At 38.0% G+C, this 27,429-nt stretch overlaps 1 protein-coding gene across 1 annotated transcript; it reads left to right on the top strand.

Annotated features, from left to right (window-relative positions):
• Positions 1-4,137: 4,137 nt before the first annotated feature.
• On the top strand, positions 4,138-25,722 carry DRC1 (dynein regulatory complex subunit 1). Its single transcript, XM_015817744.1, has 17 exons — positions 4,138-4,334; positions 5,092-5,179; positions 5,789-5,901; positions 6,663-6,846; positions 9,146-9,283; positions 10,762-10,848; positions 12,250-12,372; positions 13,216-13,355; positions 14,774-14,908; positions 16,564-16,799; positions 18,352-18,530; positions 18,715-18,804; positions 19,061-19,147; positions 19,638-19,849; positions 21,980-22,123; positions 22,958-23,060; positions 25,157-25,722. The coding sequence occupies exons 1-17, from the start codon at positions 4,138-4,140 to the stop codon at positions 25,217-25,219; spliced, it is 2,319 nt and encodes a 772-aa protein (XP_015673230.1). The 3' UTR covers positions 25,220-25,722.
• Positions 25,723-27,429: the final 1,707 nt, after the last annotated feature.

Below are 27,429 nucleotides of genomic sequence, written 5' to 3' on the forward strand. Positions count from 1 at the left end.
AATATAAATGGACTGCTTGATTAATTCTAAAAATCAAGGATGAATGGAGAATGGAGTACTGAAATGTAGCTAAAAAAGCTTCAAAGCTTTTACACTGAGCATATATGAAGAATCTCTCCACTCTCCCAACTTAGCTTTTGTAAGTTGCTCAATATAGAGAGAAATTAAGCTGCACATGTCATTTTTGGTTTCAAAGCTGGACCTTTTCTGGTGACCTCTGAGTTAGATGACTGGCTTTATAATGGATTTTCAATTTCACCAAGTGCACTATTACTCAAAATTTCATATTGTGTCAGTGCATTGTTTGCCAGTCTTCAAATGTTCCCAACTTGATTTTCTTCAACAGCAAAATGAATCCGCTGAAAGTAAATTTAGAAAAATAAGTTTTGAAAAAATCAGATGATATGTGTTCATTGGTTTCTCTCCCGTGATGAATCAGTAAAAGGATTAAAGCCTCGCATACATTTTCTTGGTTTCTTTGATGATTTGATGATCTCTGTCTACAGACACTTTTTTGAGGAATTATTACATAAGTAAAATGGTTAGAATCCAATTGAAAGAGATCTGCCTCCCTTGCTCCTTGTTGGCTTGCAGTTTTGTTTTGCTTTAGACAGGAAGGCGGTGCAGAGAGTGGTGAGGACGGCAGAAAGATTATTGATAGTTCACTTCCTTCTATTCAGGACATAGCATATAAGCGATGCTTGAACAGGGTCTGCAGGATTCTCTGGGATGCTGTACACATCCTCTTCACAAGGACCTGTTTTCCTTGTTACTGTCTGGGAGGAGGCTTCATGGTATCCGAAGCAGAACATCCAGATTCAGTCACAGTTTTGTTTCATATAGCATCAACCTTGTGAACTCTCAAGTTTCCTCTTTCCGCTATTTATTCAAAATGGGCAGTGATTAATATTTATATGTATATATGTGTGTATGTATGTATATATATATATATATATGGGTGTAGATAAGTATATATATGTGTGTGTGTGTGTGTGTATGTGTATGGCATGTGAATATGTCTGTTATGTATGTATATAGGTAGATATATACTTTCTTTTGAGAGCAGGCAACAGAATTTCATTTTTAATTTGGGCCAGTGTACTCACAGTAAAAAAATGACAATAATCTTTTCTTTTGAAGTTGGATTCAGATTCCCTGGAATGTAAAGTGCAATCTGCAGTCATTTTTCAAGCAATTATTCATACTAGGATTTTTTTCCTTGGATTATAAGAACCTGTTTACATTTGATTTAGGCTGATCTTTAAAAACTAAGCAGGATTGCCCCTGGAAACAACTTGGATGGGAGTCTACCAGGAAATCCCAGGATTGTATGATAAATTGGGAAGATGGAAGGGTAAAGGGAATCCTGAAACAGTTCAATAGCAAATTATTTCTATATCTTTGCAAAGAAAGTCTATGAAATCTTCAAAAGCTGAGGTCAACCTGAAGGAAAGTTTACTTTTACTACCCCTTTTATTGTCCACTTATATAAATGCATTCCTTTGATTGCCTTTTGCTTAAGCTGGCAGCCTTGCCTTAAAGTCTATGTAATCTCATTTTACATTTTCTTCAGAGCAGTAGTTTTTTAGAGTTGGATCCTAGAAATTCTGACTTCTCTTCTGGAATCACAGACAGCACACTATAAATACCATTTGTTAAGAAATTCAGTGGAAGAGAGCTATCATCTCTCTGTCAATGTGTAGAATATTGAACTAAATGGTCCTTCATTTGCTCCAGCAGACCTTTTAAAAATTATTCTTACAATTTTTCACTGTTCAATCAGAGAACATTTAATCAGAGAACATTTATGTGTCAGACATTTAAGTCTGGAAGAGGATCAAAGAACATTTTTCCCATTGAAAGAATGACTAATCATGTACTTAATTTAATTTTAAAATAAATATGTTTGCTAAGTTTTCCCTTCACGTTGAATCCTAAACTAATTAAACAGCTGGCTTTGCATAGCCATTTTCTGCAAAACAAACAATAATGAAAGTCAAAATCAAATGTGTTATGCTGTTCTAATGAAACTATTATTTTTTATGACTTAATTGAGCATCTTGTTAAAGAAAGCAAATACATGAAGTCAGGCTCCGCAGTTTTTCTAAGTGAGATCTGGACCTCATAGAGGTCACAGTGTACAGATAAGCCAGGATTGGCACATGGATGCATTAGTGATACTACTGTATTGAAAAAATTTGTTGTTGCTCAGAAACACAAATATAACATCCATATTATACTCTGAAAATATCTTATATCTTCTCCAGTACAGAGAGTTTAAATCCTTTGTCCCTCTTTTCATTCATATAATCCTCATCCTTTCTTTATTGCTTTATCAGTGGTAAATGGAAAATCTCTTTCCCTTTTATGACTCCTTCTTAGCAAAAGGATGTAATATGGATATATGCCAGGCATTAGAAATGAAGCAATGTCTTACTTCTGAGATTACTACCAAGAGTATAAGAGTTTTAAGATAAATTGCAGAAATTATTCCTTTATTAGAGTAAGGATAAAAATCAAAAACCTTCAATTTAACCACATATGCAGATACAGACATATGTTTGCAGATCCCAGCTATATTGTTCACTTTATAATATCTATTTTCTGTTACTTTGCCTCCATAAATCATCATGCTTCACAAAAACCAGTCAAAATGTTGTATTTTCATCTTTTAACCTACATCTCCCAAATCCAGTCTTGTAGTTCCAACACAAGTGAAAGACACCAAGTTGGAGGTTTACCAAGTTGGAGAAGGATGCGAGAAGCTTTCTTGTTCCCTACAGGCAGATAATGTACTGCATATTACCATAATTGAATTAACTATGGAGACAGTTATTATTATATTGTGCCATGGAGAACAGAAAAAGGAGTATAAAGATGAAAATGAATCTATTACCACAGATGACTTTTGGTTTGTAGCTTGCTGAGAAATCTTCAGTTCAGTATAGATCCACAAAATAGTCTCTTATCTAAACAATTGAGTGCTTCAATCTGATATCTGAAGAGATGCTTGGCAACCTGTTCTAACTATGAATGACATCACACATAACATCATAAGGAGAGCAAAAGGGAAGGAAAGCTTACTAGCTTTCACACTAGGACTAGGCAACCTCTGGCCCATGAACAAGTGGTCATCTCAGGTTGCTTGCAGCCTTCTAGAACTTCCCAGTGATATCATTGTGTCAAACTCTTGGCGACTTGGAAACTGGAAAAAAATGTTTTTTTAAAAAAGTAGACCTAGCTATATAAAAGTCTATACCAAGTTTCTTCAAAGTGGTCAATATTGACCCCCAAGAGTTGATGGAACCCATCAAGGAGTTGTGGTGGTTGTTATAATAATTCATAGTACTATTAAAGTAGCATTATTTTCATATATAAGTATAATGAGGAATCACAAATAATGTAACTACTGTATATTGTTTCTTCATCAAAGCATAGTGAGTGAGGAGTTGCTGATATTTATTATAGGAACAAATGACACAAAGAAGGTTTTTTTAATGGGTAGCATTACTCTAGCAAATTCTGTTGCAGTTGTTTTTCATTTTTTTCAAGTCCCTTGTCCATGGCTTGAATGAAAATTCTATTTATTTCCATTCACATTTATCACCTTGACTTATACGCTATTCTATTTCCAAAGCATCCAAGTGACTTGCATTAACAACATAAATTTAAAACGTAGAAAATCGACAACACAACCATCACAGCAAGAAGGCCTTAATGTGTCACCAGTCCATCAGCAAAATCTCCAGGTATCCCTAGATTCTTCTTCAAAGAGCCATATTTTGTTAACCATTGGCTGAATAGGAAGGCTTTTATCACATTAAACGTGACCATTAGAGTGATCCTAAATGACAACACGTTGGTGTTATCACCTCCACTGATCCCTTCTGCATTAGTTATTTAGAGGATTCTCACGCCATTACTGACACGATTCAACCTAACTACCGCGATCCGCGAAGGAATTCAAGAGGAAACAGGGACGTTGTTATTCCATTTCGATAGGAATAATAGGCAGGCAGCTATTCAATCGGCTTCCGTAGAAGGGGCAGGCCTTACGTCTGGGTTGCTAGGGACGCTGTTACCATGGTACCGGAGACAGGCGGTTGCTGAGGCCGGTGGAGTATCAACGCCGCCAAAATGAGCGCCGCTGTACCCGAAGGCGAAGCGGGGACAGATGTCGACGTGGAGGCGGAGGCGGCGGGCGGGGCCGGCCGGGACGCTGGTAGCGGCGCTGTCCCGCGTGCCAAGGCCGCCAATTTAAACTCAGAAGACCCCCTGGAGCGCATCGCCGCCCGCCGCCTTCGCATCGCCGCCCGTCTGGAGGCGAAACGACGGTCGGTTTGATAGAGGGGGCGGGATGGGGGGGGATATACGCACATGCATCGCCTCGGGGGTCCTAAAACGAATCCCCAAAGCGCTTTGCAAGAATTGAAGCACGAAAGGCAAATCTGCCAGTGATTTTCGTAATTGCAAATCCACAGTCCAGCAACCCCATAATAAATGTTTCCTCCACGAGTTAACCGTGACCGGTCATAAAATGCTCGCGAACTTATGTGAACCCTTGAGCCCTGTCAATCTTCACCCGTCTCTGTTCAATAGCGTCTATTGGGTCTTCATCCCAATGGTTCCCCATTCATCCACCAAATCCACCTTCATCTATTTGGTTTCCACTAAATGGGGCTCATCACTATTGCCCACTCCATTGCCTGTGTCTAAAACAGGGGTAGTCAACCTTGGCTCTTTTATGACTCGTGGACTTCAATTCCCAGAATTCCTGAGCCAGCTTAGCTGGCTCAGGAATTCTGGGAATTGAAGTCCACGAGTCATAAAAGAGCCAAGGTTGACTACCCCTGGTCTAAAAGGTCGCTCCAATTCAAACTGAACAAAAATTGTGGATTATGAATAACTAACAGATGCTTCTATACAAGGCTTTTAGAATGCATTCAGTATCAGAATTTTAGGGAGTGGGATGGTGAAAATAAACTTATTAAGAACCTGCTTCAGATTAGCTTTTTATTGGTACCCCTATTTCCCATGTAATAAATCATGTATAGGTTAAATAGATATTTGTGTTTGTTTTCTCCGTTTTAGAGAAGCCCTCGGGGAAGATCCCGATGCAAAAAAATTTGTAGAAGAGGAACAGAGCAGGAGTCACAAGCAAACAGAGGACAGTAGACAGGTTAGTAGAGAATTAGGGAATCACCGTGTGAATCAAATTGTATGACATATTTTGCCTTGTTGGACAGTCTATGCAGGAAAGTTATTCACTACATAGCCTATCCAACAAGGCAAAATAAAACAGAAACTTGATGTCTCAATAGTTTGTGTTTAAAGGCTATTATAAAAGTTTGAATTTTGTTTTAATTAAACAGATATAAATATAACTAAAATCATAGGAGAATGTCTTCAAGATCTTACATACAGTGTAGCCATTTTACAGGGACCCCGCTTCGGGCCTGCTGACAAAATCAAGCTTTAAGGATTGCTAGAAAATCAGTACGATCGGGGTCATTCTCAACCTGGGTGAGGAAATGTTCCATAGGGCAGGTGTCACGACAGTGAATGTTTGCGTCTATGGTGCTGTCAGATGAAACTCCTTAGCAGATGGGACCTGAATATGTCCCTGCCTGCCTGCCTGCCTGCCTTCTGGGACAGGTAGATGCAATCTGGAAGAGGCAGCCCCTCAAATATTAATTATATTCTGCAAATCCTGAAATGGGTTAACTCTATAACTGAATTAGGTATATTGTATGTATGTGAAATCTGATTCTGGCATGTTTTCTTTCAGAGATTGGCCAAACTGTTGCTTGATGGCACACAGCTAGTAACAAACATCCAGGTGGCAGCTGATTCTCGGGAGGCACACAGGAGATCAGAGGAAGAAGAGCTGATTCGGCAAAGGTAAGACCTCCGTATTAGCATCTCTTGGAACTGTGCAGTGTTTAGGAGGTGAAAGAAGGATAGAAATCAAGCTTAGCACAGTTAGGGTTGTCTTAATAAAGCACCTTCCCCTTGAATTGGGGCATCTGGGGGAAAAAAGGTCAAGATAGTAGCTGCAACTGCACAACTAGAGCCCTGCATCTTTTAAAATGTGTTGTGCATACACAGCAGGATACCTTCAAGAAGATTGCAAACTTTTTATTAATAGCTATGGCTTATAGAAGCCATCTGATGTTCAATACATATTACTGATTGTTTTCAGATTGTCTTATCTATGTGTATATTTGTGTGTTTTGTCCATATATGTGTCGGTGATGTATTTGTCTTAATTTGCACATAAATATTCCTCGACAATTGTGATGCCCACCACTATCCCTCACAGATCCCCTTACTTTTGAGCAGAAATTAAACATGGCATCTGTACTTCATTATAATGCATTAGCTTGAACTTGAATGAACTACAAGGCCCAGCAGACAAAGAGTACAAATAGAAAAGGCTGCTTTGTACAGTTTTTTTTTATTTGAAGCTTGGCTTTTCCACCAAAAAGAAAGACTGGGGGTGGTGGTGGTGTAACAGAACTAATGTTCCAAGGAACATTTCAGATCATTCATGATCCATAGCAGTCCCCAACAAATGTATGAGTTTTCAATCTTCATATAGCATAGAAATGAATTTCATCTTGTTTGTTTTGAATAAACTTCCTAGATATTGTTATTCTCAGGCTTGAGAAACTGGAAAATGAAGCCAAGGCCAATTTGGACAAGTTTGATGAGATCACCGCCAAGTGGGCCAAGGCCAAGCAGAAGACCATCCCCCAGGATCTCTGGGAGGCTCTTAATCTACAGCAGCAGCACTGTGCATTGCTGATTGAAGAGAAGAACAAGGTCATTAGTGAATTACAACAGGTAGGATTCATGCTTAGTGTACACGCATCAAATTGCTCTCAGCAAATATGGCTTCAGGGACATGCTGAAAGGTCCATGCTAAGAACATTGAATTTAGAGAAAGGAATTTTAAAGAAGAAAATTATAATAGTTTGTAAGTATTTCAGAAGATCTCACATAGAAGAACATTTAATTACATATACTAAACTGTGATGGAAAAGCAGTCTGTACCTAAGTAAAACCAGTAATTTGGGCAAACTTAGCAAGAATTCAAAAGGAAGCTTTTGTTTTTGGAAAGTTCTTTACTGATTTGCAATATTCAAACATAAATCATGCACAGGCTAGGTGCGAAAAGAGCAATAGAATCTCATCTCTCTTTGCAGTTAGTCAAATCATGCAATTATGGGAACATATACTGTATATTATCTATATAATAGAATATATATATATGATGGGAAAAATTAGGAGGCAATCATCTCCTGAACATTTACATCTTACCTGGAAAATTCCAATACACAAAGGAAACATTAACAATATAGTGTCAACCTAAAATAGCATCAATATACCTAATATCTAGAACACTAGTATCTACTGTATTCATCTCCCCAAAAGATCTCCCCAAAGTAATCACTGTAATAGGGACAATTTTTAATGATTTTAAACAAGACACAGCTACAAATATTTGGTTTTTAATTGGCTTTTATAGGGAAATGTTTTGTATTGTTTTTAATATGCTGTGAGCCGCCCTGAGTCCCATGGGGGAGAAGGGCGGCATATAAGTCTTATTATAAATAAATAAATAAAGGAAGAATACAAGCAAACTCTCAGATACCTCCCAGCTTTATTTCCCCCTTTTAAAAGGGAGTAACTAATTCTAGCTGAAACTAATATGTTTCCCTCCATTACATTTTTGTTTGTTAATCACCCATTTGTGTGCATATGTGCATTTTCCACCCCTTACAAAAAATCAACTGTGGTCTTTATGTTCTCCATAAAATATAAGATGACCCACTTTCCTATAATTCACAGGGAATATCTGAGGTAAAATAAATATTTTATTATATGATATATTTGCTATTTTTTAAAAGTTGAAAAGCCTGGGAAGTAAAATAGATTATTATCACAACAAACTATAAATTCCAGAAGATCCTCTCTGGGAATGGCTTTTTCGCAGCTGGGTACTATTACTGGAAAAAAAAATAGCAAGTGGTGAGCATAGCAATGTGAATGGGAGCTATTTCTTCTGCCCTATGATCTTTGGAAGAAATATGAGATTTTGAAAAGTAATAGCCTCAACAGCAATAGGACTAACAGCACCTTATTTGATGCTTAAAAGAATGATGCACAATCCATGACCAACAAGCTACATATGGCTCCCAATGGTGAGATTATGATCCCCAGAGCCACTTTCAAACTTGCTGCTGAGTTCTGATAATAAATTTTAAAGTTTCCGTAAATGCTGAGGGTATTTAATCTGCCACCACATTGTGATGTCTGAAAATATTTGTGTTCTCCCCCACCCCCGTGTGATTTCATGTAGTTTACTAATGTTTGGCTGTTTGGCAAACTACAGAATATTATCTTTAAAGTATGATAACTGTTTTTCCTGCCATAAGCATCGTGATTTTGAGCCACGTTTCTGGGAAAGAAGGGATCACAGTTGTTGGGGAGAAAAGCCTATGGTAAAAAACCCCACTGATTTTGATCAATGAATTGGGAAGTAGTGGGAGGAGAAGAAGAAAATGTGTGTGTGGAAGAATGGGAAGATACATGAGTGTGTTTATACTGTATGAGGAAAGAAAGATGTGTATGCGTATTGAATAAATGTGTGCCTGTGTGGGTTAGGATGTCTCTTCGTAGTAGGGTGTGTTGCAGTGTAGGATAAGCATAATCAAAAATCACATCCATTTCATCTTTGCCCTCTCCATTTAGAGCATCCATGGTACTGTAGTCTCCTGCCCTAAAAAATATGCATTTCCACTCAAAAAATTGGGGGTAAAGGCAGATTAACTAGATTGGTACAATCAGCTTGAATTGGTTTATTTACTGAGTTTGCACAGCATACTGAACTATGAAACTCACCAAACATACTGGGATCATATAATAGCTAAGCTATAAAAAAGTTAGACACAACTGACCACAATTAACCAAGCTTTACATGCTGTGCTAATTCAGCTGCTAAGTCTTGACTGATTGTATTACTGAACACATCCTCTAGCTTTCGGTTTTGCAGAGATAAACATGGAACAATACCACAATTAATTCTTTTTCTGAATTAAATTAATTCTTTTTGCTTTCCTGATTGATTTTGCTTTTTTAGGAATTGAAGAGTAAAGATGATCAGTATGTGAAAGATCTTAGGAAACAGAATGAAGACATTAATTTGCTGCTGGAGCGAATGGAAGAACAGATCCGAAATCTTGTTAAAAACTACCGTCGAGAACTTTTGTATATAGAGGTATATGATTTTTTTTAGTAAAAGATGGTTTTTATTTGTTGTGCATGTACAACAGATAAGAGAAAGAAAACAGAGTTATATGAAAAACAATACAATGTGTATAAAATGTATCTTGTCTCTTATTAATTTATAAGTAGTCTGTTATATGTTAATCTTAATCTAAAACAGATTAAGAATGCTATAAACTACTGACAGTATTAAATTAAATTAAAATAAATAATAAAAGACTAAGGAAATAATGTTTTATCAATTCTGTATGTTTAACTAAATTGAATTCAATTCTGTTTCAAAAGTTAAGGAAACTAGATAGCAAATTAATAACTTTGAAGAGTAAGTTCCATAGTTTGCAGACACTACTAAAGAAAATTGTTTTTATCAGATTCTTGTTTTCTGTTGTAAAATGAGTAGTCAATATTGAGATTTAAGACTAGAAGCTTGGCCTTATTTTTATTATTTATTTTTATTTATTAAATTTATATAGGTGCCCATCTCACATATGCAACACTGAGTGGGGCACATGATTATTATGCCATTTGTGACATATAGAGTAATAAGAAGGCAAAAACAGGAAGAATTCATATGAGCGGTCTTTATTCTGAGTTCACAACTAAATAATCAACATTAATATAATAATTTGGGGACAAGTCTTCTTTAGTGGAGAAAGAAATGCTTACAAGGTATTGCATTGTATCAATTTACTATTGTATTTGTTTGCCAAATATGTCTATTTACTATGAGTGGAATAGATAAAAATTACAAATATTCAGTAAATAACTGATCACAGTAGGAAAAGAACACAACACAAAATGAATTAATGAATTTTGGGGGGTCAACCTATTCTCCAAAGCACCTGAAGGCAGAACAAGAATGAATGGATGGAAACCAATCAAGGAGAGAACCAACCTAGAATTAAGGGGAAATTTCCTGACAGTGAGAACAAATAATCAGTGGGACGACCTACCTCCAGAAGTTGTGGATTCTCCAACACTGGAAGTTTTTAAGAAAAGATTGGACAACCATTTGTCTGAAATGGTTTAGGGTTTCCTGCCTGAGCAGGACTAGCAAGTTGGACTAGAAAACCTCCAAGGTCCCTTCCAGCTCTGTTATTCTGTTAATGTAGAAGGAGCTTAACATTTTAACAGTGAGAACTATTTTAAAAAAACCATTAAAAGTTTAGAAGGAACAAGAAGTCTTGACTGATTGATTTAATTTGTATAGGTATGCATCTGAACAAGTGACTCTCTTCTTTGTTCTAAAAATATTGCCACTTGAGACTCACTTGATCTTACTCAGCAGTAACACTTGGAAAAGGCCCATTTGTATAACCCAATTGTACTTCAAGTTACAGTGGGGAATTGGCATCATTTTTATCATTAAATGTTAGCTCTATAGAGAGATTTTCCTACCCTTATTTGAGATTATTCACTTCTTTGCTCGTAGACTAAGAGGTGTTTAAATCATAGATTTTTTTCCCCCAGAAAGCCTTTGAATTGGAGCGTCGTGAACTTCTTGCAAGCAACAAAAAGAAATGGGAGCAAGCCATGCAAACTCTAAACCGACAAGAGGTAATTTGGGGTTTTTTGTTCTGTTGGATCCCAGGGAGCAGTGATAACCCAAGAATTCTTTGTGGAAAAACTGATGGAAAAGAAAGGTATATGGCAACAGATGGAATATAAGAGGAAAAGGGAAGATGCTTGCAAGGGAAACTTGAATAACAATCTTTTGTAAAGCTTAAATATTAAATATTTCTGGAAAAGTCCATGCCAATATCAAGATTTTTGATGGCTCGATTAATGGGTGATACTTGAGGGTGAATAAATAAGTATAGGTAGAAGAAGCCTAGATGTGATCTCCAGAGTGTAATTTAGGGTGACTTTATATTTTAAAATCTAGAACATAACAGGCTGTCTTGATATTTCTTAGTTTGTCTCTGCCATTGTGTCTTTCATAATGGGAAATAGAAGACTTGATGCAAGGTGCACGTGTGAAGATGCACACAGTGGTAGGAAAAGTGTTTTCCCCCAAAAAAGAATAGATCGTAAATGTTATTGCCTCTGACTACACTGTATTTTTTTAAAAAAAATCTTGGAAAATCTTTGACATACCATGAAATTAAAAGGAAGGAGATGTTGTCCTTATCTTCTGAAGTGTGGGAATAGGCTGATGCTAATATGATGCTAATATCTAGAAAGTTTTTAGAGCAGGTCATTAGCTGATAGAAGAGAATATTTGTATTTCTGGGTTGAAGTGTGGGGTCCCTGGTGCTCTCTTGGTTGCTTTCTTGCAGACATTTCATTACTAAACTAGTGAACATCAACTGTGCATCATCCAGTCATTAAGCATGAGTTGCCTTGAATCTCAAGATGGCTGGGATATTAAACAAACAAACAAACAAACAAAGTAAAGTGGAGAACTTAGAAAAGAATTCTGATATTGCAAAGAGCTAGCATGAATTTCCCAAGGACAAGTTCCCAACTGGAACCAATAACTATATTTTCTATCATTGCGATTTCCTTGATAAAAATATAGGAGTGGTTTACCATTGTCTTCTCTCATGTAGTATGAATTGAGGCCTCTGCCATTGTCACTAAAATGATTGTGTGCCTCTGGCATCTTCCTGTATTGCTGCTGCTTAATGCAAGTGCCTATTTGCTTTAACTGGGCAGCTGGAATTATCTTCATGCCTTGGGTGACCCTGCTGGGAAAATATACTTTGGGCAACACTCCTGACCTCCTTTTCATATCCCTCCCAAGAACAGCCCCTCCCCCCCAATAAAGTAGCACGGCAGGTTTTGTGGGGGGAAGGTGTTGGTATGTTATAAGAGCTGAAGGTTACAACCAGATCATCATGGAGAAAATCCATGAAATCACTGAGAATTGACCATGACTTCATAGCATATAATTAAGTGGAGTATAAGGGAGCTTATGTTATTTTTAATACTTAACATATTTTCCCCCTTTTAAAGTTGGATTTTATGATGGCTCGCTTGAAGAAGGTGGAGGAGTATGAACAGGAACTGAACCAACTGCGGGTGCAAGATGCTGAGGAGTACAATGTTATAAAGATCAAATTGGAGCATGATGTGCAGGTGTGAATCAAGAACAATTTACAATGCCCATTTGAGGGAAGCTGAGTAAAGCAGGACAATTTGCCCCAAAGAGCAGTGGGAAGGTGAGGTTGCCATTGGCAGATTCCTCAGTATATGTTCCTTATTTCATCTGATGGACACCAAGAAGCTGGCCAGGCTGGTTCACTAGAAGTGGATAACCGTAGCACAACCATTAATATATATAGATTTCAGTAAAGTTTTAAAATATCTAAAAGTTATATAGATACCTATATTTGAAAGTCTTCCAACTTCCCCAGCTCAAGATCAGGATCATGATGTTTGAATTGTGCTATTTAATATTTCTTCTGCTGCAATGATGAAACTATTCAACTTCATACAGTGTTTTGTCTTCAGTAAGAGAACTTTCATCTCTGGATTCTTCCCAATAGCTCTGCTTTTTTATTTCCTTTCCAGATTCCCAAGCTAGTTATCTGTTTTTAGATGAGGGTACTAAAAATTTTAGTCAGTGTGTTTGCTTGAAAAGCTCCACCTTGGCACTCTAAAGTATGCAACAGGCAATGTTGTTGACAAGTGATGAAAATACTAAAGGGATAGCATTATTGCTACTCAGCCTGATCCATATGTAGCAAAATCATGAATGGAATTTATATCATAATCCTGGCTTGTCACTCAATGTAAAAAAAATAAGTTTAGTAGCATCTTTTTCTGACTAACAAGTTTTACCAAAGGCATGCAGGCTTTTTAATAAAATTTGTTAGTCAGAAAAAGTGCTATCACACTCCTGATTTTTGCTGCCCTAAACTAGTACAGCTCTGCTATTACAAAGTTGACTTAGTGTAATATTTTTGTTTGTGGTACCAGATCCTGGAGCAGCAACTCCAGCAAATGAAAGCCATCTACCAACTAAACCAAGAGAAGCTGGAATATAATTTCCAAGTGCTGAAGAAGAGGGATGATGAGAACACCATAATCAAATCCCAACAGAAGCGGAAGCTCAATAGGTGAGTAGCAGAACAGCTTCCTTGCTTCATATTTTTATTGCTTCCTCTTTGTAGGAGAAAGAGTAGCAGAGCCCAGGAGTTGAGTCAAAAGAGTAATCAGCCTAGAAGAGTCTCTATGTTGCCACAAGCAGACGAAGTCCAACCCTCTGAGCTGTGCCAGGATTGTGATATATATTCCATTCATGATTAACCTTTTATCTAGTGCCAAAATAGTGCTGTTGGTTGACTAGATTTCTGTGCATGGGCATGAGCAACAAATCAGCTTAATTGGAACTTAACGTATGGCCCTGATATTTTACCCCTGACACTTCTGCAATCACTATTTTTCCTTGGCCTGGAAAGGAAAAGCAAATACAGGTAGTCCTCAGCTTGTGACTGTAATTGAGCTTGGAATTACAGTCGTAGTTGTTGTGGTTGTTGGATGGATCATCATGTAACCACACCCAATTTTATAACCGTGTTTTGTGGCTGTTATTAAGCAAATGCCGCTGTCATTGAATTAAGCAGCTGTCATTAAGCGAATCTGTTTTATGGGTATTTTTTTGTCAGAAACAGGAAGTAAATGTCAGAAACCAGCAAAAAATATTGAAAAGTGTGGTCATCTGACTGTGGAACTCTGCAAACATCTGTAAATGTGAGCCGTTTGCTAAGCACCCAAATGTGAACACATGACTGCAGAGGAAGGGTAACTTTGAAATTCAATTATAAGTATCTTTTGGGGGGGATCCCATTGTAGCTTCAAACAGTTGTTAAGTGACTGGTCATTAAGCAAGGATTACCTGTATTCTAAATTTTATGCTGGAATGCACCCCAAGTATAGGTAGTCCTTGACTTGCAACAGTTCATTTAGCGACCGTTCAAAGTTACAGTGGAAATGAAAAAAGTGACTTATGATCATTTTTCACACTTACGACCACTACAGCAGCCTCATGGTCACATGAATAAAATTTGGATGCTTGGCAACTGATTCATATTTATGACGGTTGCAATGTCCCAGAGTTATGCGATCCCCTTTTGTGACCTTCTGATAAGCAAAGTCAGTCAGAAAGCCAGATTTACTTAACAATCATGTTACTGACTTAACAACTGCAGTGATTCACTTAACAACTGTGGCAAGAAAGGTCGTAATATGAGGCAAAATTTACTTAACACATGTTTTGTTTAGCAACATAAATCTTGGGCTCAGTTGTGGTTGTAAGTCGAGGTCTACCCGTATGCATATCCTCAGAAGCTTTTCAGCTTCTCAAAGGGTGATGTAAAATTGTAGTGTCTAAAATCCATGATCTCTGAACAATGAAATCCATTAAATAATAACTCTTATTGCCACAAAGTGATGGAATATTTCTTTGTCTCTGAGTTTTGTGGGTGTAATTTCGGTTGGCTCATGTTATAAATGTGTCTGTCTCTTTGCTTCTTAGACAGCATGATGTGCTCAATAACCTGCGCCTGAAATTAGCCAAGCAGATCAAGCAGTATCGTGAGGAGAATCTGACACTGACAGCTGACTATAAGCGGATTGTGGAGCAGTACAAGGACTTGCAAAGAACAATGAGGTGGGGAGCGCACACTGGGACATGAGGCAGATGAAAGCAATTTGAGACACTTTGTCGCTTGGCCTAGAATTCTGCACTCAGTTATGTTGCCCTCAGAACAGATGAAGAATTGTGTTCTTTACACCAAGAGTCCTGTAAACCCATGTTGGGAAAGTGAAAGATGAATTTTTCTTTCTGTTTACACTATAAATCTAGATTGTGTGCATACATACTTACATACATATAATACAACATACTGAAGCACAAACCACACAAGCTTCTTTTTATACATGACTCTTCTTCATGACTTGTTAACTGCAACACAAAATTTTACTAACCATTAAAAGACATAATCTCACAGTGTTGCTTTCATCTCATCACCAGCCCCCACCATGCAGGCAATTTAAAGTCATACAGATGATTCTAGCATTACAACTATTCGTTCAATGACTGAATGTATGACAGTACTGAATGAGTGGTCCTTAAGACTAGTCTTTGAAAGTTCTGGCTGTCGTAGCATCCTTGCGGTCATGTGAACACCATTTGCAACCTTTACTGCTGGCCTTGGACAAAGAAGTCCATGTATTAGAGTAGTATTTCTCTTCTTTTGCTGACATGTTCCTCTTCCTCAATCTTTGTAATGATAGAGTTAGAGTGGAATTTGTCTAGTTCCTCTTGGCCACTTTAAGGTAGTCCAAGCATATCCATCTCTGATCACAGTACATTGTTTTTCAGTTATTTTAGCTAGTGTAACAGAAGAAACTGGTCCCTTAGTTTTCAGAGAACCAACTTTCAAATCACAATGCCTACAATCACCCATGGATGGAGGCGGGAGATGTGCTCTCTCAGCCATGTCTCTTACATTCAAAACTGCAAGGTGTGTGTTTAAAAATTCATGTGTGAGAGCTGCTTCTTTTCACTACTTTTCTTGTAGCTTTTCTGACATTCATTCAGAGGTCTTCCTTCATTATCGTCACTGGATCAGTCACTGTGGCATTCTGTCTAGTAAACAGTGACTGATCCTTGAAGCAGGTAGAGCAATCATCAGTCAAAACCTGCCTCTTCCTGTTGGGAAAGCAATTAATTCTTTTTTTGTTGGCATGCGATGCCAGGAAAACCTACAGTTGTTTCCTTACGTTGCTCTACATTAGGCAAGTGAGGGCAGTTGTTGGTCTTCTTGCTGAGGTAGAATAAAGCTTAGCAATGAGAGCAGTTCAAGTATATTGGCCTACATCAGCTTGCTGCCATTTGCTCAGCATATTGTCTGAACCACACCATTATATTAAGTCTTACATGTGGTTTATTTGGGTATAGCATTTTAGGTGGCCCCTGCCATTATGCTTTATTAACCTGGCTGTAGAATTTAGCATGTTACACTGTATGATCAGAGCAACTTAGCTCCATATATTAGGATTTGCACTATCAATTCTGACACCAGCCACAGCATAGAACAACAAAAAGAAGCAGTGCAAGGCGTAGAGAGACCTGGCCCATAGAATCACCAAGAATTGGACATGACTGAATGGATGACATCATCATCTTTATTAGGATCTGAATCTTGGGACTTCTAATTATTTCATTATTGATCTGTAGCCAAACCATTGTGTATTGGTGCCAATCAAAATCTGAGTATAGATTCAAGTTTGTTGAGTCATGCATCTCTTTTCTTATCTCAGACATTTTGCCATTGTGGATGCTGAACATTTCCTGGATGTGTGGCTGATGAATGAAGAAGAGGCCAAGGTGCTGATTCGCAAAGCCTTTGATGCTGACCATGTCATCCATGCTCAGCAGTTGGGGTTGCCCTGGACTGAACCTGATGGCTGGTTCCTGCACAATGTGGGACCTATCATGCATACTAAGAAGATAAAATCAGCCAATGAGCTGGCCCGTGAGGTGATCACACCTGACAGTAAGCAAAGTTCCAATTCTGCATAAAGGCAGCATGATTGATGCAATTTGAGACAAGTTGCGCCACATTGCTAATGCCTGTATAAATGATTCTGTTTCCCATTATAAAAATGGGATTTATTTAGCAAGTAAGAAGATGATGGGACATGAAAGCCATGAAAGGGGGGGGACGGACAAAAATGAAGACAATTGCATAGGTTCCTTAGAAATGAAGGATGAGAATTTGTTTTTTTCCTCGGAAATTGACAAATTCTGCTATTGCAATGCTACAAATTTCACTCCTAGGAAGATTAATTTGTGACATATACTGTACATAATGCAGATTATGCAGTCATACCTGAAGACACCAGTTTTACATACTTTACTTTCACTAAAACAGATGGACACATTTTTACAGCCCCTTAAACCAAAAGATTAATTGTATCTTTTCCAAGGATCATGTGGCAGCTTTTAACAGCGGCTAGATGAATATAGAAAAAGGTACAGCTGCTTTAAAGGGTTTCAGAGAAGTGCCATGTTCATGCTACAGTTCTGAAGCACCTTTTTGCTTTCAGTGCAGAAAGCTATATATTGGTAACTCAATATTAACTTCTCTGTAATTTCTGGAAACTGGCCATATAAAAAAATGGCAAGATGATGGCAACTTTTGAAGGAATTTATGGAAGCTGCATCATGTTTTGGGGGCCGCATGCAACTTTGGGGATCAGTTTTTACAGCCCTTTTCTAAATTATTAGAAGAGTTTGTTGTTGTTAGTTGCGAAGTCGTGTCCGACCCATCGCAACCCCCATGGACAATGTTCCTCCAGGTCTTCCTATCCTCTACCATCTTCTGGAGCTCACGCCTACTGCTTCAGTGACTCCATCCAGCCACCTCATTCTCTGTCGTCCCCTTCTTCTATTGCCCTCAATCTTTCCCAGCATTAGGCTCTTCTCCAGTGAGTCCTTCCTTCTCATTAGGTGGCCAAAGTATTTGAGTTTCAACTTCAGGATCTGGCCTTCTAAGGAACAGTCGGAGTTGATCTCTTCTAGGACTGACCGGTTTGAACGCCTTGCAGTCCAAGGGACTCACAGGAGTCTTCTCCAGCAACATAGTTCAAAGGCCTCTATTCTTTGGCGCTCAGCCTTTCGTATGGTCCAACTTTCACAGCCATACATTGCTCATATTTCTAATCATGTAGCATCACCCCTCCTCAAACATCTTATTTTTGGTTTTGTCAGTTAGTACCTGCAAATTTATGAATACTTGTGACATTGTAAAGTGAAATGCTGTTTTTAATATCAGTTATGACTGAAAATTTCTTAGGCTCATGTGCCTAGTAATAAATGTGGAATTTGTCTGGTGGTATGGAATTATAGAGATGTAGGCACTCTGTTGCTGGCCCACCCATCTTGTATGAGGGATGCTATATGTTGACTTGTTAAAATGGCATATGTTAGACTTCTGATTTTTTTTAAAAAAAATCAATGGATAAAGAATAGCTGGTTTAATTGTTTTATGTATTTAGGAAAGTTCTGTGTTATGCTGCTACCCCAGGTTCTGTTTTTTTCTCTAGCAAGTCAATCACCTCAGCAGCTTTCTTCCCCATCCGAGGGCAGACCATCAGAAGAGAATGAAGCGGTCCCAGAAGAGGAGTGTAGAGAGGGTGTGGGAGCTGAACCAGAATCAAAGAAACTTTGGTCTATTTCAAGAAAGACCGTCAAGCACATTCTGGAGCTCCTATGTGATGAGTCGGTGAGCTGAGAAAATGAGGAAACATGGGGTTCGTCACTTGCTACAGATGTCTGCTTTCTGAGGCTGGGGCCTTACTATGTCACAATATCCTCTTAAAGTCATATCCCAAGTTCAGCTCTAGGAATTAGTCAGACCAACAATTGATGTTTCCCCTCTTGTCTTCTGTATCTGCTTCCTTTGCCAGGGCTTTTTGATTGAGAGCAAGCTTCGGGGTCTCCTGCAACCTCTAGAGAGGCCCGATCGCACTCTCATGAAGCTGGACTCCATCTTCACCGTAAGTTCCTTAATTCTCTTGCAGAGGTAATTGGGAAAGCATGTACTTGGGATTGGGGCCTCTCTATGCTACCCCAGTAACTGATTTTTTCCCAGTTATTCCTATTTACCCCAAGGTAGAGATTTGTACAGTCTGCCAGGAGTGTAAGGTCTCAACCTTTGTTTTTAAATTTAGTTTTGAGTTCTAACTGGACTCCTTATGCCACCTACCTAGCTGATCTCTTAGCACCCATTTAGGTGTTTATATTTTCTTATAGGCCCTATCAATTGACAGTGAAAATGACGTGTATCGAATGCTGGAGTTTTTCATGAAGTTCAAAGCTCAGAAGATGGCTGGTTCACAGGTAATAGAGATGGGGGCTTCAACTAATGAACATCATGATTTTCAATCTGATGCATGTAGAGGTTTATCTGTACAGTGATCCAACCATCAAAACTTCCTTCATCACACTAGTCTTAGTTCTGTTCTGGCTTAATTGTCTACTCCCACCTCCCATGGACTTTCTCTATGCGATGTCATTGAAGTTGAAAGTCCCTCCATCTCTGCCCAGTGGAGGCTGAGAAACATGAATTGGCGAAAATAATCATTCTGTCTTAGGATTTTTTAGTTGCAGTCATGGATTGTGCTTTTAACCAATACCAGCAAATGTTGGGTTATGGTTGCTTTTCACAAAATGTTGGCCTTTTCTTTCATGTCTTATTTATCTTTGTTTTTCTTTAATACTCTCCCTTACACATATATCTCATCTCTCTCAAACTGTTGAATGTTCTTTGTATTTCATTAGGATATACAGTATGGCTATTATTCTCCCAGAATGCGTCATTTTCTTTTAGGACTTGGAAACTGTAGTGGCGGAAACAGTCGTCAAAGAAGTATCTCAAGATGCAGAGAGTATAGGAGAAGAGGAGGAGGAGGTTTCTGCAGAACCACAAGAGGAGGATAAAAGCTCCATAATTACAACAGTGCCCCTTTCTGCACTTTATATGCATCCTGATGACATTTTGAAGGCTCTCAAGGCATTTGTGCAGGAATTCCAGATACCAAAGTAGGTCTGGATTGAAAAATGGGGCTGGTAAAGGTGTTGGATTTGCCCAAAAGGTGAAGAATGGATTAAAACAGAAAGTTGGCTTGGCCCTGGTAGTAGTGCATATGATGCTCACGAGCAGCCAGGAATAGGTGCAAGTTCAAATAAGTAGAGTAGAGTAGAGTAGAGTAGAGTAGAGTAGAGTAGAGTAGAGTAGAGTAGAGTAGAATAGAATAGAATAGAATAGAATAGAATAGAATAGAGCTGGAAGGGACCTTGGGAGTCTTCTAGTCCAGCCCCCTGCTCAAGCAGGAGAACCTATACCTTCTCAGACAGGTGATTGTCTAGTCTCTTCTTAAAAATCTCCAGTGATGGAGTACCTATGATTTCTGGGGGTAAGCTGTTCCACTGGTTGATTGTCCTCACTGTCAGGAAATTTCTGCTTAATTCCAGGAGAATTAAATAAATATTTAATTTAAATATCTTTTCTAGGATCTTCCCAGGTATTGATGTTAAACTGATTGGATATAGTATAGGATAATAATATAGTATAGGATATTATTATTACTATTACTATTACTATTACTATTACTATTACTATTATTATTATTATTATTATTATTATTATTATTATTATTATTATTATTATTATTATTATTATTATTATTATTATTATTATTATTATTTAGTATAGGGTCTTTCCCCTATTAAGTGTTAAGTGAACTGAAGTACTGTCCAACCATCCTTGCTTGAGTTGACACAAAACTGCCTGTACAAAATTACTGTTGTAACTGTACATCCTTTTTTCTGTTCCTTCTGCATATGTTCCAAAGTGTTAATTAGTGGTGCTGCCGTAGCCATGACCTTATTCTTTAGCACATCACCAACTGCAGGACTGTCCATCATCTTTAGGCTTCTTCCAGTGTCCCTCCTATACTCCATTCAGTCATTAAACTGAGTTGGATTGAAAAACAAACACTTCCAAGGCATAAAGGAAGCTCAGTCAGAAGCAGCGCTTTTATTTAGGTTTTTGTCTCCTTACTTTTGCTTTCTTTATGTAGTCAATACTACTTATTTCTGTTAATTATTGTATTGCCAGCTGAACAGTCTAGGGCTGTTGCATAAAAGGCCACCAGCAGATCATTGCTGTTCCTAGCCTTTTAAGGGACAACAGCAAAACGACCACAGATAAGGCTGACTGGAGGGGAAGGGGCTTTCCCTGATCTACCTGAAATGGCCATAAATATTACTTTAATCTCACCCACTAGTGGTCTCTTGATTCACCTGTAACATAATGAGATGGTGAAACATTACACATTTTACTTATCTTGTGATTATAATGGAGATTTAGCAGAAAAATATTGCCAGGGCGTTTTTGGCTAAGTATAAAAGCAGAAAGATTTTTGTGGAGAAGTATATTTTCACACATAAAATCTCAAGTTCAGTCTCTGGCATCTCCAGTTAGGACTGGGGAGAGCAACTGATGCTCAGTACAAATAGTACTGCCTCAAATGGATAGAAATATTGTTTTGAAAATAGAGAAAGAAAATCTCATCTATGCTATTCTATGTTTCTACCCAGATGCACAAATGATTCAACAGAGGAAAAAACCAAAGCTGATCAGTTAACAGGATTGGAATATGTAGCTCTATTGTTGACTGGTGAACATTTCTTTTGAAAGCTAATGAAGATTTTATTGTCTTAAATTTCTGTAGTAATGTTTAATAATTTCCTAGTGTTTTGTTTTATATTTTTGTGTTTGTGCTGTCATAAGCTGCCTAGAAGTATATAAAAATTAGAGAAGGTTGGGAGCAAGGGGGAAGTAAACTATTAAATACCCCATGCATTTAACCGTCTGGATTGGAGGGGATTCCATCATTGCTATATTTGATGAGGTTTTCATCAAGATTTGGACATTGAGAAGCCACCATCTGCACAATGTGTCAAAATAACAGCTCACTGTGAGATTTCTATTCTAGCATTGTGATTCAGCCCCTAGTCATGCTAATGTCTGAGTTGGTGAGAACAGCACAGAAGAATTAAGTTAAAGCCTTCTCTTAGGTTGTGATAAGAGTTTAGGACCAATACAGTAGGAAGTTGCTTATGTCAGATCAAATTATTCCAGCCAGTGACTCTTTCCTTCACCTCTAGGGACCAATGGCCACAGATAAAGAAAGTACATGAAGAGCGGGACAACTCTAAAGATTCTGAATATTGGGATGCATTGGCTCATGTTATCCCAGATGGAAAACTGAAGCTTTGGGATGCTTTGATTGTTGGCTTACAAAAATACTAGTAAGTGATGGAATCTGCACATCCATGCCCTTAGTGATAGTAGGGCAACCTCTGCACATACAAGGAGTAGACTAGACACATTTGACTTAAGCAATCTTGCCAAAGTTTGCTAATGTGTTACTTGTCCTAGAGGCTTGTGGTGAGAGTAGTCTCTTGTGGTGAGATAGCAGAAGACTTATTTCTTCAGTTTCAATGAACTTTAACCAAATCCTAGTTCAATCCCAGTCTTGTCATTGGTTTTTTAAATGCAAGTTTGTAGACATATGAACAGAAAATACTGACTTTCTCCTCTTTACTTGGTCAGTTTATCAGGAAGTTGATCTTCTGTTGCCCAGTTTTAATGGGTTCATTTTTCTATGATAGTGAAAAGCTTTATTTTTTTTTTTTATTGAGGACACATAACTGTCCTCATCCTGCATTCCCCACCTCTAGGCTATTGAGTTTGACTGCTAATGTTCCAATAGTATTGGAGTAATAGGGCAAAATAAAATTGTCCAATGTGTGAGGAGGGTTGGAAAAACATGATTCAAGGTACCCTTGAGTTTCTCACCCTTCCCATCTCCCCCAAAGGGAAAAAATAGACTTTTTTTAAAAAAAAAAGATATATAAAAGCCTTAATCTTTCTTAACACCCGAGGCTCCCATTTTGGCACAGTGCTTCACTAGCAGTGTTTGGTCATATCTACTCTGAGGAACTCCTAAAATTACTTGAGGACTGAGGAAGGGGTGTGGTATATCCATGTGGTTCAAATGTTGACCATTTGAAAGCCTGCAGTCAACAACACTATTGTCCATACTGTGTTGAAGGACCCCTTTCTCTTTTCCATCTGTCCAGCCATTTTCTGACTCTGAGGGCAAAGCTGATTGCAGAGACTGATGGGCTGACTCAGCAGAATGAAGAACTTCAGATGCTGCTACAGCAATATTTACAATCCCCAGTAAGTAAATGGATAGAAACATAGAATCATAAAATTGTGGAGGAGTAAGGGATCATGTAATTCAATCCTCTACAAAATGCAGGAAAACTAATTTAACCCTTTTCATCAGTTGTCCATCTAGTGTCTATTTAAAATTTTGTAGAGATGTGGAACCTGCAACCTTCATAGTTAGACTGCTCCATTTTTACATACATCACTTTTAACAATTTGTCAGTCAGAATGCTGTATGGAATCTTGTCAAAAGCTTTGTTGAAATGTAGGTGAGTTAAATCCCCTTCTCCACTGGTATAGTTATGTTGTTAAAGAAGGAGAACAGATTTCTCTCTGAATACTTATTTATGATAAAGCCATGCAGACGCCTGGCAGCCCTAGCATTGTTTTCAAGGTGCTTACATATGGCCTGCTTTATTATATTCCAGGCCAGTTATGTACCTGTAACTAGGCCAGGAAATCCCTGCAGGACCTATCCAGCATCTTGTTTGCAAAAACTTTCTCACACTGAATTTAAGTCACATTGATCTATGTTTATTTGGTAATGTTTGCCATTTTCCCTGCCATAAAACTCTCCAGGATAATTTTCAGACAAAACATTTTTAAAAACGTAGCAATATTTTGAAAATATACAAGCTACATCAGCAGCAAAACCTTCTTGACAGCATTTTTAAAATTTCTGAAAATGCTTAGAAATAAATCAGATTCAAATCAGTATAAAATAAAAATTGTAGAAGAGGATGGAAGGCTTCTGTCCTAGTTTTGTCCTAGTTTGTATAGTTGCAAGTCCACATAGATCTCAGCAGTTGTCCTTCACATTTTATTTTCTTGGATTCAATGATGTTAACTTTACTTGCTTAACATATTAAGTCAGTTATAATACACAGTATGTTATCTTACCATCTCCTTCCCATTATGCACCACTCTTTAATCCAAGTACTACATTTTGTTTGTTTTCCAGACCCTAAATTGTAGCTAATGTGAGAGGCATTGGGGAGGCTGAGACAGTAGGGGAAGGCTTACTGTATTAGGTATAAGCTACTGTAAGATAGGAGAGTCTATTAACAGTTTTCCTCATAAACTGCAACTAATCCAGATTGTAAAAAACCTGGAAGGAATTTTCAAAATGTTTTGATACTCTGCCTTAAGGAATTCACTAATGAATGAGGGTAGGAACTTTCTTTTGCAGTTTGCAAGACTCTGTATTTGCTCATTATCCTGAAAGATACTTTACTGACATCTACAGATCTTGCTTCCATTATGTTCCCCAGCTGTTAAGGGATTTTTCAGCTATATGGTGATAAGTGTGAAATTTAGTAAGCATAAGACTTTCAGTGAATAATTAATGCAATATGGATTAAGATAGAAGTAGATTTGTGTTTCTTCACCAGACTGTTTCATTTAGTGTCTCAGGGGAATGCATTTAAACCCATGGTTGAATGCATGAGAGTTATAATTGAGTATATAGCAAGGAGATAAAATTGGAGCAACTGTTAAGACACAAAGCAGTACAAAGCAAAGTCTTAGGCTGGGGCCCATCCTGTTCCTCTTATCTCAATATCAGCAAGTCAGTGGTGCAGACTGGAGGAAGATCAGGCGGCCAGCTATTTCTTGATGAAATTGTTTGGTCAGTGTAATGAATTTGCTGCCACACAATATCAAGATGACTATTGGCTAGTTTTCTAACTCACGGGAAACAATCTATCAGAGGGCTTGAGCTATTTTGAACCATGTTTCGAGATAGTATGTTGCTAAATACAATTTTAAGAGAGTGGATTTAGAAAAAGAAGATGGTTGCCCTCATTAGCTTTCTTGTGAGTATTCCCACAGACAGCTAGCAGAAAACAGAATACTGAACTAAGTCTATTTTTGGTTTATTTCATACAAACTCTTATGCTTTTAGTAAAAAAGAAAAGAAAAGAGAGAGATAACCGTAGACTCTGGAATCATTATGAACAGATTTCATTTAATCTAATCTATAGATCTTGGGAACCAGTGCTAATTCTTAATAAAACTTATGTACCTTGAGGTGGGGTACTTTTAAGCATTTTGAAATTGAGCTGGATACAAGGGAGCCTTAATCTCTTTGCTTCTGTTTGTTACAGGCCAATGCTGCGTTGCTCATTCCGCCTACCCACTTACTGCATCTGCAGATGAATAACCCATGATAATCTTCCGTGCAAGAGATGTGGGTTGGTTATTCCCCCAGTATTCTCATTACTTGTCTGGATCATTACAGCCAGGTCATTACAGCCAATCCCCACTTAAGTCCCCAAGAGGCAAGAGTGGGCATAAACAACTTCAGCATGTAAGCCCCTCAGTTGTTTTGAGGTGCTTGTTTGAAAACACATATGTTTTTTGAAAACACATGGGTATTTTCTAGTATGATGGCAGAACTGATGTATATAGGGAGTAACTAAAACTAAGTTAAAACTAAAACTAAGGCACATTAAATCTGCTTTCCAAATATTCTGATACATGTCCAAACCACAACTCAATGTGATTAGATGATGAAGCCCATATTGGCATATTTCAGAAAAGAGAAAAACTTTATCCTTCATAAACTTTTAAGACTATATAAACAAGATGTCTTTTTGATTCTATCCATGTATTTTTTTTGGTGTGGGGGGGGGGAGAAAGCGTTTCGAAAGAATTAAAGGTGAAAATGATAAATAAATATTTAATTACTACACAATTTCTTCTGACTCATCCTTGTTACCTAAGGAGACATGTGACGAGGCCGGGATGGAGTGTCTGTAATTGGATGGTATCACAAGCCACAGAAGACTTGAAATTGCAACTTCTGGCATTCTGAAATATTTGAAATATAATCCGAAAGAACCACTGAATATGAACTTGAATAGCAGCTTTGACTGAGAAAAAAGAAGACACACACACACACACACACACACTGTACCTGTAGGACTGAGATTGTGTTTCCCTTGCGTTAAGCCATATAGTTTGAGATGCTTCATTCTACCATTAGCGTGTGGAAAGTGTGTTGTCATAATCCAGTGCTTTACAGTCTATAAATAATAGCAATGTGCAGATATGTGGTAGATTTCAAGAAAAAATATTAAAAGAGGAAGACCAACTGCCTGGAAATCGTATTGTAAGAGAGCACAGAATGTGATTACATGGCAAAGATGTTCTTGGAAAGAAACTCAACTGAGCATTTCCAGAAAATTCTAGTTCACATAAAGAAATGAGAGTGCTGTTGTTTTCCTAAAGATGGTGTGCCATCTTTAGAAGCTTGGATGTACATTTAAGGATATCAGGACCAGGAGCACAAGATATTGTAAAAGAAAAGTGGGATTCTTAATTTAGAACTGCATTTCTGATGCAGAGTGTAGATATAGTTTTCCATCTTGACGAATACAGCAGTTTTCCCCAGCTTCTCTCTTATGCCATTATTATACATAGGAATCTGTTGCTTCCAGTGATCCATTTTTATTAAAGAATTTACAGATTTTCTCTTAATCCAGAGATGTTATATTAACAGTGCACAGAAAAATACCCCTACCGATATCAGACCCCCACCCCACAACTGTAAGGAAATAAAATCAACAGTTTTCACACAACCCAGAAAATAATAAGCATGAAATACAGAAACTTCACTTGTGCTACGCTGTGAGAGAGAGCAGCCAAAAGGCAGTGCAATTGTGCTATTTTTTCCCCTAGAAATCTGATAAATTAAAGCTAGGACATCACATCTCCTTCCATCTTTGTAAGCTATCTTTGCCTCCTGACAAGGCAGATTTTTTGCTTGTATTAGCTATTGCAGGTCCCTTATGACAGGGATCCCCAACCCTTGGGCCATGGACCAGTACCGGTCTATGTCCTGTTAGGAACCAGGTCACACAGCTGGAGTTGAACGGTGAGCGAAACCAAAACCATCCCCCCCCCCCAAAAAAAACAGTCCGTGGTGCCAAAAAGGTTGGGGACTACTGCCTTATGATACTATAGCATGGTATAGTATCGAGCATATGTTTGGGAGAGGTATCTAACTCATTATGCAAGACTTAACAGATACAATTTATCATTAGGAACTAGAAAGAGTTGTAGCTGCCCCCCTCCCCTGCATGCTTCTGCAATTGCTTGCAAGAAAATGTGTTAGTGATCTAAAATCCACATCCACACTTGAGATACACATTATGTCTCCTAGGTACCAGGCATGGGGGCAGGGTAGCATGTGATAAAATGTGGTTGTGACACCACAGCCTGCATGCTCCAATGCATGATGCAAGTACAAAGTGACAGAATTTGTCACACAATTCAGCATTTTGGTGCCATAATGGTTAGGAACGGATACCAACCCTAGCAGGGACAATAGGTTAATGATCAGGTAGAATAAGATGAACAGCATCTTAGTGTGTTC

Source organism: Protobothrops mucrosquamatus, unplaced genomic scaffold, assembly GCF_001527695.2.
Source record: "Protobothrops mucrosquamatus isolate PMUCROS unplaced genomic scaffold, P.Mucros_1.0 scaffold633, whole genome shotgun sequence".
In the NCBI taxonomy this organism is placed as follows: domain Eukaryota; kingdom Metazoa; phylum Chordata; class Lepidosauria; order Squamata; family Viperidae; genus Protobothrops; species Protobothrops mucrosquamatus.

Coding starts and splice junctions, on each gene's coding strand:
- DRC1 (XM_015817744.1), top strand. CDS start 4,138: ATGAGCGCCGCTGTACCCGAAGGCGAAGCGGGGACAGATGTCGACGTG. Junction 5,180..5,788: donor AAACAGAGGACAGTAGACAG/GTTAGTAGAGAA, acceptor GTTTTCTTTCAG/AGATTGGCCAAACTGTTGCT. Junction 6,847..9,145: donor TCATTAGTGAATTACAACAG/GTAGGATTCATG, acceptor TTGCTTTTTTAG/GAATTGAAGAGTAAAGATGA.